Source organism: Sprattus sprattus (genome assembly GCF_963457725.1).
Source record: "Sprattus sprattus genome assembly, chromosome: 6".
In the NCBI taxonomy this organism is placed as follows: Eukaryota; Metazoa; Chordata; class Actinopteri; order Clupeiformes; family Clupeidae; genus Sprattus; species Sprattus sprattus.
Window position 1 is genome coordinate 32,079,764 of NC_137925.1, and position 11,263 is coordinate 32,091,026.

At 44.2% G+C, this 11,263-nt stretch overlaps 1 protein-coding gene across 1 annotated transcript in view; it reads left to right on the forward strand.

The window, feature by feature from the left end:
* LOC308367161 (ecto-NOX disulfide-thiol exchanger 2-like) overlaps positions 1 to 11,263 on the forward strand; it is a 237,789-nt gene that overhangs the window by 133,478 nt on the left and 93,048 nt on the right. Inside the window, exon 4 of the mRNA XM_080840976.1 lies at positions 184 to 339. Coding sequence (XP_080697102.1) covers positions 184 to 339 — 156 coding nt within the window. The remainder of the gene's footprint in view (positions 1 to 183; positions 340 to 11,263) is intronic.

Genomic DNA, 11,263 nt, shown 5'->3' on the forward strand with positions numbered 1-11,263 from the left:
ACAAAACAAATAGTGCTTCTATCTGTATCCACAACCGAAAAGGAGCACTCCCACACTGAGGCTGCATCGTGTGTTTGTTGTGCTTGTTTGTTTGTTTGTTTGTTTGTTTGTTGTGCGTTAAGCTAATGTCTCATTTTCTCCTGTGTGTGTGTTTGTTTTTGTCTCTTTGGTGCCCTCCTGCAGACTTCGACCCGAGCCTGGGCATGATGGCGGGCATCGCTCCCATGAACCCTATGATGCCTGGCTTGGACATCGTGCCTCCACCCATGTCCCAGGATATGCCCGTCGTCAAGGAGATCATACACTGCAAGAGTTGCACCATGTTCCCGCCCAATCCCAGTAAGCCCCCGCCATCTCTCCACTTGCGCTTTAGTCAGACCCCCCCAACCCCCCCCCTCCACTAGTGGTTTAGTCCAACCCCCCGACCCCCCTCTCTAGCTGTCATCTTGCATTCCAGTTAGCAGTTATGTTTGGATAAGCATTCCTCTCTTCTCTCATGCATTTTAAACCACAGTATTGACTGGGCCTGCCTGACCTAAAATGCTGTGTGAGTAGGAGGCATCAAGGAATCCCTTTCTCTTTTCATTCTCTCTCCCTCCCTTTCTCTTTTCATTCTCTCTCCGTCTCCCTCTCTCTTTCTCTCTCTCTCTCTCTCTCTTTCTTTCTCTCTCTGTCTCTCTCTCTAAATTATTCTGGAGGGCCAAGGAACCTCTAAAAGTTGTCTATTGACTGGACTTTATGATTGTGACAGGCTATAAACTCCTTGGCCAGGAGGACCATGTTAGGACCACACAAACACACACACACACACACACACACACACACACACACACACACACACACAAACACACACAGAGCTGTGAAAAGCCAGCTGCCATTCACATCAGGATCAAGTGACTGAAAAGATGATTGGATTCGGTACACAGTGAGAGGAAAATCTCCCTATTTTCATCTGTGCTTTTCACTCCCCCTTTCCCTCTCCCCCCCCCTCTATCCCTTTCTTTCTGTCACTTTCACTGATTCCATTTCCCTCTTTCTCAACCAGCCACCCCACCCCCTACTGTCCTTCTTCCATGGTCTGTCTTTCTTTCTCTCTCTCTCTCTCTCTCTCGCTCTCTCTCTCTCTCTTAACCGTGCCAAAGAGCAGCTTATCAGCATTCACACCTCATCAGGGAGAGAGAGACGAGAAGAGAAAGGAGGGAGAGTTAAAGAGCAGGAAGAGGGGGAACAGACAGGAGAGGAAGAGGAGGTGAGGCCCAGACTGTAATTGGAGCAGTGACCTCTGCAGAGATGGAGCACTCTGGCATGTAAAATATGCCACCCTGCAAGAAGGATGGGGCTAGTGGGGGGTGTTCACTCGCTCACGGTGGGGAATCATATCTTCTGCTGCCCATCTCCGTCACCCCCAACACCCCCCACCCTCTGGCCTGTCCTCTGCAGAGGTCAGAGGGGGCAGATCATTACCTGAGAGGGCACTTGTCCTTGGGTACCCAGCATGCACAGGGATTAACCAGGAACTGGTGTGGGGATCCCTTGAATTGCCCTCTCTATATCGCTGTCTCTATATCTGTCTTTACCCTATGCTTGAGTAAGATGACGGGAGAGTTCAAACAAACTTAAAACACAGAGCCAATCAGGGGCTTGGCTACTGGGGTAAGAACGTAGCAAACAACCATGATAGATAGATAGATGGATACTTTATTAATCCCGAGGGAAATGTAGGTAAACCACGGTAAACCAAGACGGGGACATGCACACATCCGCACATCAAGAGAAGCCTCTGGCTGTGTATTTGTGTATGTGCATGACTCAAGCTTCTCCTGATGCGATCGATACGGAGGGTTGGGACTTTTGAAATGTAAAAGGTTACAGATTACTAGTTACCCTTAAATCATCCTCTTGACCCAACCATTGTATTTTACTGTATTTATTTTATATGCATATTTATTTTATATTTATTTTCTTTTTTTCTTTCCAATGTATTAACTCCTGTTGTACCCTCGGCACCATTGAAAATGAGGATCTTAATCCTCAATGTGACTTCCGAGGCCTAAATAAATCAATCAATCCTCTATGCGGCTTTTTGATCTACCGATCGGGGCTGTGCCTCCAGTGCCAGTTCGTAGAGTTGCATACAGATACCGTAGTCCAGCACTGGGATGGCCAGCTGGGTGCCAGAACTCGTTTGCAGCTCTCACATCGGCCAGATTCTGTATGCAGTGTACTCTCTGGAGAATATCAGATGGAGACACAGGCTTTTCAATTGAATTTTCTTTCAAATCATATTTCTCCTATTTTCTATGTTTTGAGCTCCTTGGGATGTATATATTTTTTTATTTTGAAAGACGCTTTGTTGTCAGTAAACCAAACTAACTTTTAAACCACACGTTTAGAGAATTCAAAATACGCTCTCATAACAGCACTTTTCAAACGCAGTCTGTAGACGGTGGTAGTTTTCATCAGCTCCTCAGCTTGACATCACACACAGTCTTCCATCACAAAAGAACCTTTTCATGCAAGCTGTCAGACGGGGCAACTCTGCGTCCCACCCCTGCTCTGGCACTGATGGTCTGAATGGTGTTGCATCAAACTAAACTACTCAGGATAGGACTTTCAGTTTACTATATCCTGACAAAATATATATTTTTTCGTTTATGTATGTCTTCTTTAATGAATTTGACCTCATGCCGATCAGTTCCTTTCAGTTTGGTAGTAAAGCTGGACCAATCCCCACCAGTAACAGAACCAAGTGAGGAGATCCAGCAGGTTCCTATGGCACAGTACAGGACCCTTTCCCACCAGTTACAGAACCAAGTGAGGAGATCTTACCCACCAGTTACAGAACCGAGTCAGGAGATCTTACCCACCAGTAACAGAACCAAGTCAGGAGATCTTACCCACCAGTAACAGAACCAAGTGAGGAGATCTTACCCACCAGTTACAGAACCAAGTGAGGAGATCTTACCCACCAGTAACAGAACCAAGTGAGGAGATCTTACCCACCAGTAACAGAACCAAGTGAGGAGATCTTACCCACCAGTTACAGAACCAAGTGAGGAGCTCTTACCCACCAGTAACCGAACCGAGTGAGGAGATCCAGCAGCTGGTTTAAAGACTTCAGCATTCAGCATTACCCACAATCCTACTGGCCTTGGCTATTTCTTCTCTGGACTGTGTCCAGTCCAGCTTCTATTCATAGCAACATATTGAATATTTTTTTTATGTGGATATATGTGTGTAAAATTGCAAGAAGGCATATTTTTCACTGCACTTGCTTACTAGAGCCCTGTCTTCTTTATTCACTTTCCAGAGCCTTGTAATGTGTCAAAGGCTATGGCACTATAAAAGCCATAACTGGGAGTAAAGGACTTTCATTGTGATAGATGGCCAGTTCCCCATTTTGGGTGATTTGTCCCCTCTCAGGCAGGGAGTCAGCCAACTCGTCAGTACCCCCCCCTCAGCCTCTCATCTACATCGAGGGAGTGGGAGCTTTGGAGGCTGCAGTTCCTGGCAGTGGGGATGTATTATACATAATGTACTGTATATGAAATATTATGTATTCTGTGGTGCAATCAGTCTGAGGCTTTCATCAGCAGTCAGAAACAGTCTGAGTAGCCCTCCGTTTTCTCCCCAGAGCATGAAGCCCCCACCCCCCCATTAGAGACGCTTTCTATAGGCCTGAATTCGCTCTGCCTCTCTCTTTCTCTCTCTCTCTCTCTCTTTTTCTCTCTCTCTCTCTCTCACTCTCTGTCCCTCTCTCAAACACTCCCTTTTTCTTCCTTTGCAGGTGCCATATTTTTTTAACCCTCTAGTATTTTTTCTCCCTCCCCTTCTAGCCACCCATTTCTCTCAATCCCTTTCACTCTAATGCACTCTCTCTCCTTGCCTCTCCATTGACCGCCTCACCTTACCTTAACTTACCTTTCCGGTCTTCCTCCCCCTCAATACTTTCTCATTCTCTTTTTTTCCCCTCCCCCTCCTGTCCCCTCTTTCGCTGTGTGCCCATTCTTCATTTCCCCGTGCTGATTGTCCTCTTTGCGGGCGCGAGGCGACTCTTGTCGTTCTCTCCTCTGTTTTTCTGTCTACGCACCGTCCCTCTATTCATCTGTGGCGTGTCACTCTGCCTGCATGAAATGGAGACAGCTTCTTGAAAGTGTGTGAGTGCTTTTAAAGAGACAGCTCCACACCCGCCCGTCATCATCACAAGGCCTGTCATCTCAGGCACCATAGAACCAAACAGAGCCCGTCCCACTCAATTACACTGACAATAAGAGCACAATCTATGGTGCTCTTTTTCTTTCTTTTTGTTGAACTCCATTCTGGTCATTTGTGTTGACACAGAGGGTCGGTGTACTGTTCAAACTACAGTAGGGCTTTGCATGTAATGTTGCTGTCGTATGTGGTCAATTGGAACCAATGTGGGTGATAGAGCTCAAGAAATAGATACAACGAGCAAGGATGGAAAGGGGAACAGAATCTGTGTATCGGGAAAAGCTTTCCATCCAACATGTCTATCCCTGTGCTCCAAAGAGCTCGGGAAAGGGGAAGAGAATCAGCGGCTGTATTTGAAAAGCTGCTTCTAGCCTGAAGCACCCCTTCAGGTGTTCGCCTTAGCGGCCATGTTGAAAGAAGGACTCCTCGCTCCTTGATTTCCCTGTTGGCTTCAGGCTCTCAACCCTAGAACAGCACACAGGTTTTTGTGTGCGTGTGTGTGTGCGTGTTTATACATGACTCAATATGGAGTTTTGTCTCAAAAATAACTGCAAATGCACAGAGGGTGATCTACAAATATGCCTTGAGTTGCACACGTGTTTTGCAATCCACAAATACAAATTTCCGATTTGTTACTTGTGTATTGGTTTTTGCAAATATATGTGTATTTGTAAATATATCATGTTACATTTGTAAAACAAAAAGCCATTTGTGAAACTGAACATTCAGTTTGTGAAAAAAAAAGCCATTTGTGAAACTGAAAATTCTGTTTGTGAATCGTGACTCAGCATTTGTGGATCAACAATCACACGTTAGTATTTTTGAGACATTCGTTCCGCAAATCCACACACCTCCACAAACTTGTGAGCTCTTGATTCACAAGCACCATCCAGCAGATGGCGCTGTTGTTCACTGATGTATCTTTACCTCGCCTTTTAGGCCATAAGGTGAACCCTGTTTTGGTTTCAACCCGCTCCACTGTCTGGCATCTACACAATCTTTAGCTCATAAAAAAGAACGAGTCGTGCTAACATACCAAAAAAAAGTTCATCGCTGAATATTCAGTCAATACTACGATCTGCTTTATTTTATTCAGAACTAGTTTCTTCAGAGCGTAATAGGATCTTGGTCGCGAATGGTGGCACGGTTCGACAAGTGATCAAGTAATCTACACCAATGAGGTAGCTGCTTTTTGTCAACAGAATGGAAAGGTTGCGGCGCCCGTGGTTAGATTCAACATTACCGATAGAGAGGAAAACATCCGAACATCCTCAAAAGTGGACTCAATTGATTCTAAATAGTGCTGTATACATTGCCGCGTCCAAGAAGAACAATGAGGCAAATATACGATAATGTCATGTTTATGTTAAGTCATTTAGATCAAGTTTGACATACCTGGGAATGCACCTTACTGACGATCTAACATGGACTGTGAAAACTGAACACCCGGCACACACTGAATAAATCAAGGCAAAGACTGTACTTCGTACGTCAGCTGAGGAAGCTGTGAATAGTGTCCTGACAGCATCATCACTTGGTATGGGAACTGTAAAGGCTGTAACTGCAGTACCGCACCATCAGAGCATCTCTCCCTATTCTGCAGGAGACCTACAAGAGAAGACTATGTACCAGGCCCCAAAGTATTGTAAAGGACTCCTAAAATCCTGACCTGGGACTTTTCACAATACTGAGGTCAGGCAAACGTCTCAGTTGCTACAAGATCAGAACAGAGAGAATGAGGACGAGCTACTTTCCTCAAGCATTCTGTATCCTGAACACAAATTACTTTATAAACTGCAATTACACTTTCTTTCACACTTGCACATGGACTACACACACTTCACTTTATATTCCCTCTTACTATTTATGAAAAATATTTATTGATCTTTCTTTTTTCACACTTGCACAGAAAAAGCTTAACACCAAACGAAATTTCACTGCATGCTTTATGTTAGTATTTCTATGTATGTGACAAATAAACCTCCTTCTTTGTATCAATAAAAGGCAGTTATTGCAATGTAATTGAGATGGTTAACTAAGGTTCACCAGCAACTCTATGTTAGCTAGGATATCTAGCAAGCTAGGAAAGTTAAAGCATTCCCACCAAATGATCAAAGCATATCAACCAAATACTATCTAACGTGAGCTAACAGGTTTCCGCTACGTTCATGAAATATTAACAGTAAGTACGCGTCCATGAAAACCCTGAAAATAGATTTTGCTATTGGAGCTGAAGTGGGCTACTTTGAACGGTTAGTTACTCTGTCACTCCTATGTGTCACACCCAAGCGTTAGCGCATGGGTCGGGAACCTATGGCTCGCGAGCCACCACTGGCTCTTTTGCTGACGGCCGGGGCTCTCGGACGTAATGGGTTGGAGAAAAATACGGAGGAAAAAAAACGTGTAATCAAGGGATCAGCCTAGCCTAGTAGAAGGCTTAAATAACAGTCAATACTAGTTATATTAAAATGACAAGGCTTCGTGGCAAATACGTTGGTCTATCTGAGTTATTTAATTTAACTTTCCACCTCACTTGACTCCGTAACCATAGCCTGCAAAATATTGTTACATTCGCGGCTGGTTGCCATGCCAATATCTAACAAAATCACAGATTTCCCTACATTTCCGTCAATGAGAAAAATTCCATTGTTAAAGTTGATAGGCTAGAGAAAAATATCGAAAAGGAAAAAAAGTATTGTGCATCCCTGGTGTTTCTATCGGCAAATTCGAAATAGAGGTTGCCGACCTGACCTCGTGTGGGCAAGTTCAAATCACTGAACGATCAGCTGGAAGGAATCGCACATCAGCGAGCACAGCTTGCGAGCAAACACAAGTGGACTGACATGGGAAAGCTTCCATCTCAAGACGAACTGCTTCTGAAAACTTGGAATTAACTGCCCATTACATATCGCACATTGCAATATGTTAGTATTGCTGTGTTACCCATGTTCAGTTCCACTTATGCATGCGAGAAATCTTTCTCACATATGAAAAATATAAAGACGAACCTGCGCTCGCGTTTAAACAACGAAAGCCTCAATGCTTGCATGAAGCTTCACCTCACTGAATAAGTCGCATTAATCTCTGGTAGTAGGCCTAATGTTCAATTTCGAGTGTTGTGTTGTCAACGTTGTTAACTTCATGTCGTTGTTAGGGTGTAACGTTGTTAACTTCTGTCATTTCCCATTGCCATTTACATTTCAAGTTAGTACAATACCTTTTAGAACTAGTAGAAAATGTATTTAAAAAACTCTGTTGAATAAAAGTTGAATAAAAAACTCTGTTGAATAAAATATCCAAACTTTTTCTTGTAACTGTCTTTTTGTGGCTCTTCTGAGATAAAAAAAATAAATAAATGGTAAAAGTGGCTCTCCAGGCAAAAAAGGTTCCCGACCCCGATTCAAATGTTGGTCTCGAAGCACAACATAATAGTAGATTTAACGTTATCTAGACACCACCTCTACTGAAATATGTAAGATTGATTGATTAATAATGATACTAGATGTATCTTAATAAAGGACAAGGAAAATTTGTTGGAAAATTCTTTGTACTCACAAAGGAAGGTGGCTGCTCTTCTTGTCCGGCCATACATGGTTTCGAAGGTTTTCCCGCAGAAATGAAGGCCCACTTAAGTCGAGCTAAAGATATATCAGTGAACAACAGCGCTATCTGCTGGATGGTGCTCGTGAATCACAAGCTCACGAGTTTGTGGATTTGTGGAAAGAATGTCTCAAAAATGCGAACGTGTGATTGATGATCCACAAATGCTGAGACACGATTCACAAACTGAATTTTCAGTTTCACAAATGGCTTTTTTTTTCACAAACTGAATTTTCAGTTTCACAAATGGCTTTTTGTTAAACAAATGTAAAATGATATATTTACAAATACACATTTATATATTTGCAAAAACCAATACACAAGTTACAAATCGGAAATTTGTATTTGTGGATTGCAAAACACGTGTGCAACTCAAGGCATATTTGTAGATCACCCTCTGTGCATTTGCAGTTATTTTTTAAACAAATCTAACTCCATAACTCAATGCCCCATCCCTGGCAGGTGCACCTGTCATCCTCTGAAGAGGCTGCATATGCTGCTCATCAGTTGGGGAGGATTACCCACAGCCTTCCCCTGCCGCTGCGCTTGAAAGTGACCTTTACATTTAGAGCATGCCTCTTTGCCATCCTCTCTATTAACCTCTCTCTCTCTCTCTCTCTCTCTCTCTCTCTCTCTCTCTGTCAGTCTCTCTCACCCTCTCTCTATCAGTCTCTCTCTCCCTCTCTCTCTCTCTATCTATCTATTTCTCTCTATCAGTCTCGCTCTATCACTCTCTCTCTCCCTCTCTCTCTCTCTCTCTTTCTTTCTCTCTTTCTCTCTCTCTCTCCCTCACTGGTTGCTATGGGCGACATGTCTGTCAGGGCTCATCTGCGTCTGGTGGTCGATGAGTGTGTGTTGCCGCTTGGCCTCCTGCACGCTCTAGCTCACCTCTCCTCTCCTCATATCAATCTACCAGGCTAAACACACTGAGGCACACCGAGGTAGACTGAGGCAGGCCCTTGCATTGCTCCTCACCCCAGCCGCACAGGGGAGCAGGGGGCCAGACACACAGGGCTTAACCCTTTCCTCGAGCAGCTTTTCACGCGCTGCTACACTTCAGGCGTCTCGCTGTCACTCCTGTTGTCTTTTTTGGTTTGTTTTCTTTTTCATACTTGGCTTTCGCCACTGGCTCTGCGCTTCTCTCAACTGTTGTTGCCGCTTCTCTTCCGCTTGTCCCTCCATTGAATTCAGTTTCACTTTCTTTCACACATCCTCTCTCTCTCTCTCTCTCTCCCTCTCTCTCTCCCCCTCTCTCTGTCTTTCTCGCTCCTTTTCTTGCCCTGTCTCCCTTGAAAAGCCGGCACAACAAAATCCCTTTTGAAATCTCACAGGCGGCCGTCGTCTTGACTTCAAAAGCCTTTCAGCGGAGCAAAGTGAGAGCTGTGTAATTACCCTAAGGGAGCTGGGGATGGGTGCACTTCACATTCCCCCCACACACACTCCCACCTGCGGCGACGGAGTGCTGAGGGTGTTTGTGATCACCACGGGTCACCACGGCACCTCTCCGAGGCGCTCCTGTGCTTATCGCTCCTAGGGAGAGGAGCAACGCTCAACGGCAGGCAGGCAAGCAAGCAGGCAAGGGACCGAGCAGGCAGGCAGGCAGGCAGGCAGGCAAGGGAGCGAGCAGGCAGGCAGGCAGGCAGGCAGGTAGGCAGACAGACAAGGGAGCGAGCAGGCAGGCAGGCAGGCAGACAGGCAGCCAGGCAGGCAGACAGACAGAAAAGCCTCTTTCTGGGTCGACTGATGCCGGCTCCCTTATCTGCTGCCAAGGTGGTGATGTCTTCCTGAAAAGGCGTCACTGCAAGTGCAGCATGCAATGGTTTACATTACCTCTACACTCTGACACCCCCACTAATACACACATACGTGTGCACACACACACACACATATACTCAAACACAGAGTCATGTACACCCCCACTAATACACACATACGTGTACACACACACACACACACACACACATATACTCACACAGAGTCATACACACCCCCACTAATACAAACATACGTGTGCACACACACACACATATACTCAAACACAGAGTCATGTACACCCCCACTAATACACACACATACGTGTACACCAGTGGCGGCTGGTGGTTTTTAAAGTGAGGGAGGAAGAACTGTGCGCCTGGTTGCCATTGGCCTGCTTATTCCGTTGGTGGCATAAGTATGTGAGATACAAGTTGTTTCAGGGTGTTTTTGTGGCCTACAGTACTACAAAATAGCAGGCAGGGATACAATTGATACAAAGCCACCAGTGTGGCACCATTGTACTTAAAAAGCTGGTGGGCAGCATGTCTTTGGACTAGACAAGGCCAGATGAAAGGATGCAAAGCCAATAAGTCAAATCAGGCCTACTCTTGATTTGAAAAACTAAATTCTAAATGTTGGGCCTACCATTTGGCCTATTTTACCCCTTAATTACTAAAGCTATTAAGGTTATTATTTGACTAATTTTATTTTCAGCTGAAATTGTTTAAAAAAACAAGACCAAAAGTGATGCCATTTAAAATGCATCATGCTCTGAATCATTCACTAACATCCTTTCCACAATATTAAACAACAAGTAACAAAGGCAACAAGTAAGAGAACATTATTTCAGAACTATTAACATTAACATCAGATTATGACAGATTATTACAGCTATCACTCAAAGTAGCCTAGTATGAGGCCAATGCCCAAATTACAAGTAGGCTAATTACGAAACACATCGCGTTCTGAAACATTCATTAACAATTTCCATTCAGAATTTCAGCTGAACGTGAACAGTCAGACTAACAATAGGCGTATGAACGATTTAAACAAAACAGTACAGCCGATTGTTTTTTTATGGTACCAGTGAGCTATAAGTATTTCGCCTACCAGTTAGCATTATACGGCAGCGGTTTTACGTTTAGTGACATGGATTTTTGGAACAGGTTTCCCTGTTGTTTTGATACTAACCTTCTCTCTGTAGCTCAATGAATGAAACGGTTTGTTCAATAAAACATGAACAATATCTTCGTTCTCCATTGCACGTCCTCTTTATTTGCAATCTTTCTACAACAATCTTTAAGGGTGACATGTTATCGATAATATCCTTCTGCAGAATGGTTGAAGAGGGAAACTTCTTTCGGTATTAATGTCGAATCCCCTCCCTCCAACGCCAAATCCGTTGTTTATTGGTTAAGCGATGTTGGCGCAGACTCAGACGCTAGGGAGGTCTTTCCTCCCCTGGGCAATGTAAGTCAATGAGCCCCAAGAACCGCCAGTATCAGAGACAGATTCCATTGATTTCAATGGGAGCCAAAGGGAGGACGTCCTCCGTGCAGTAATTTCTTGTTACGATAGGGGGTGCTAATGTTATTTTAACTCAGGGAAACAAATGATAATATGCATAGTATTAAATACTGATATCAAACTGCATTTTTAAAGGAGTTTAGTCAGTTCAATTTCAAAAATACATTCT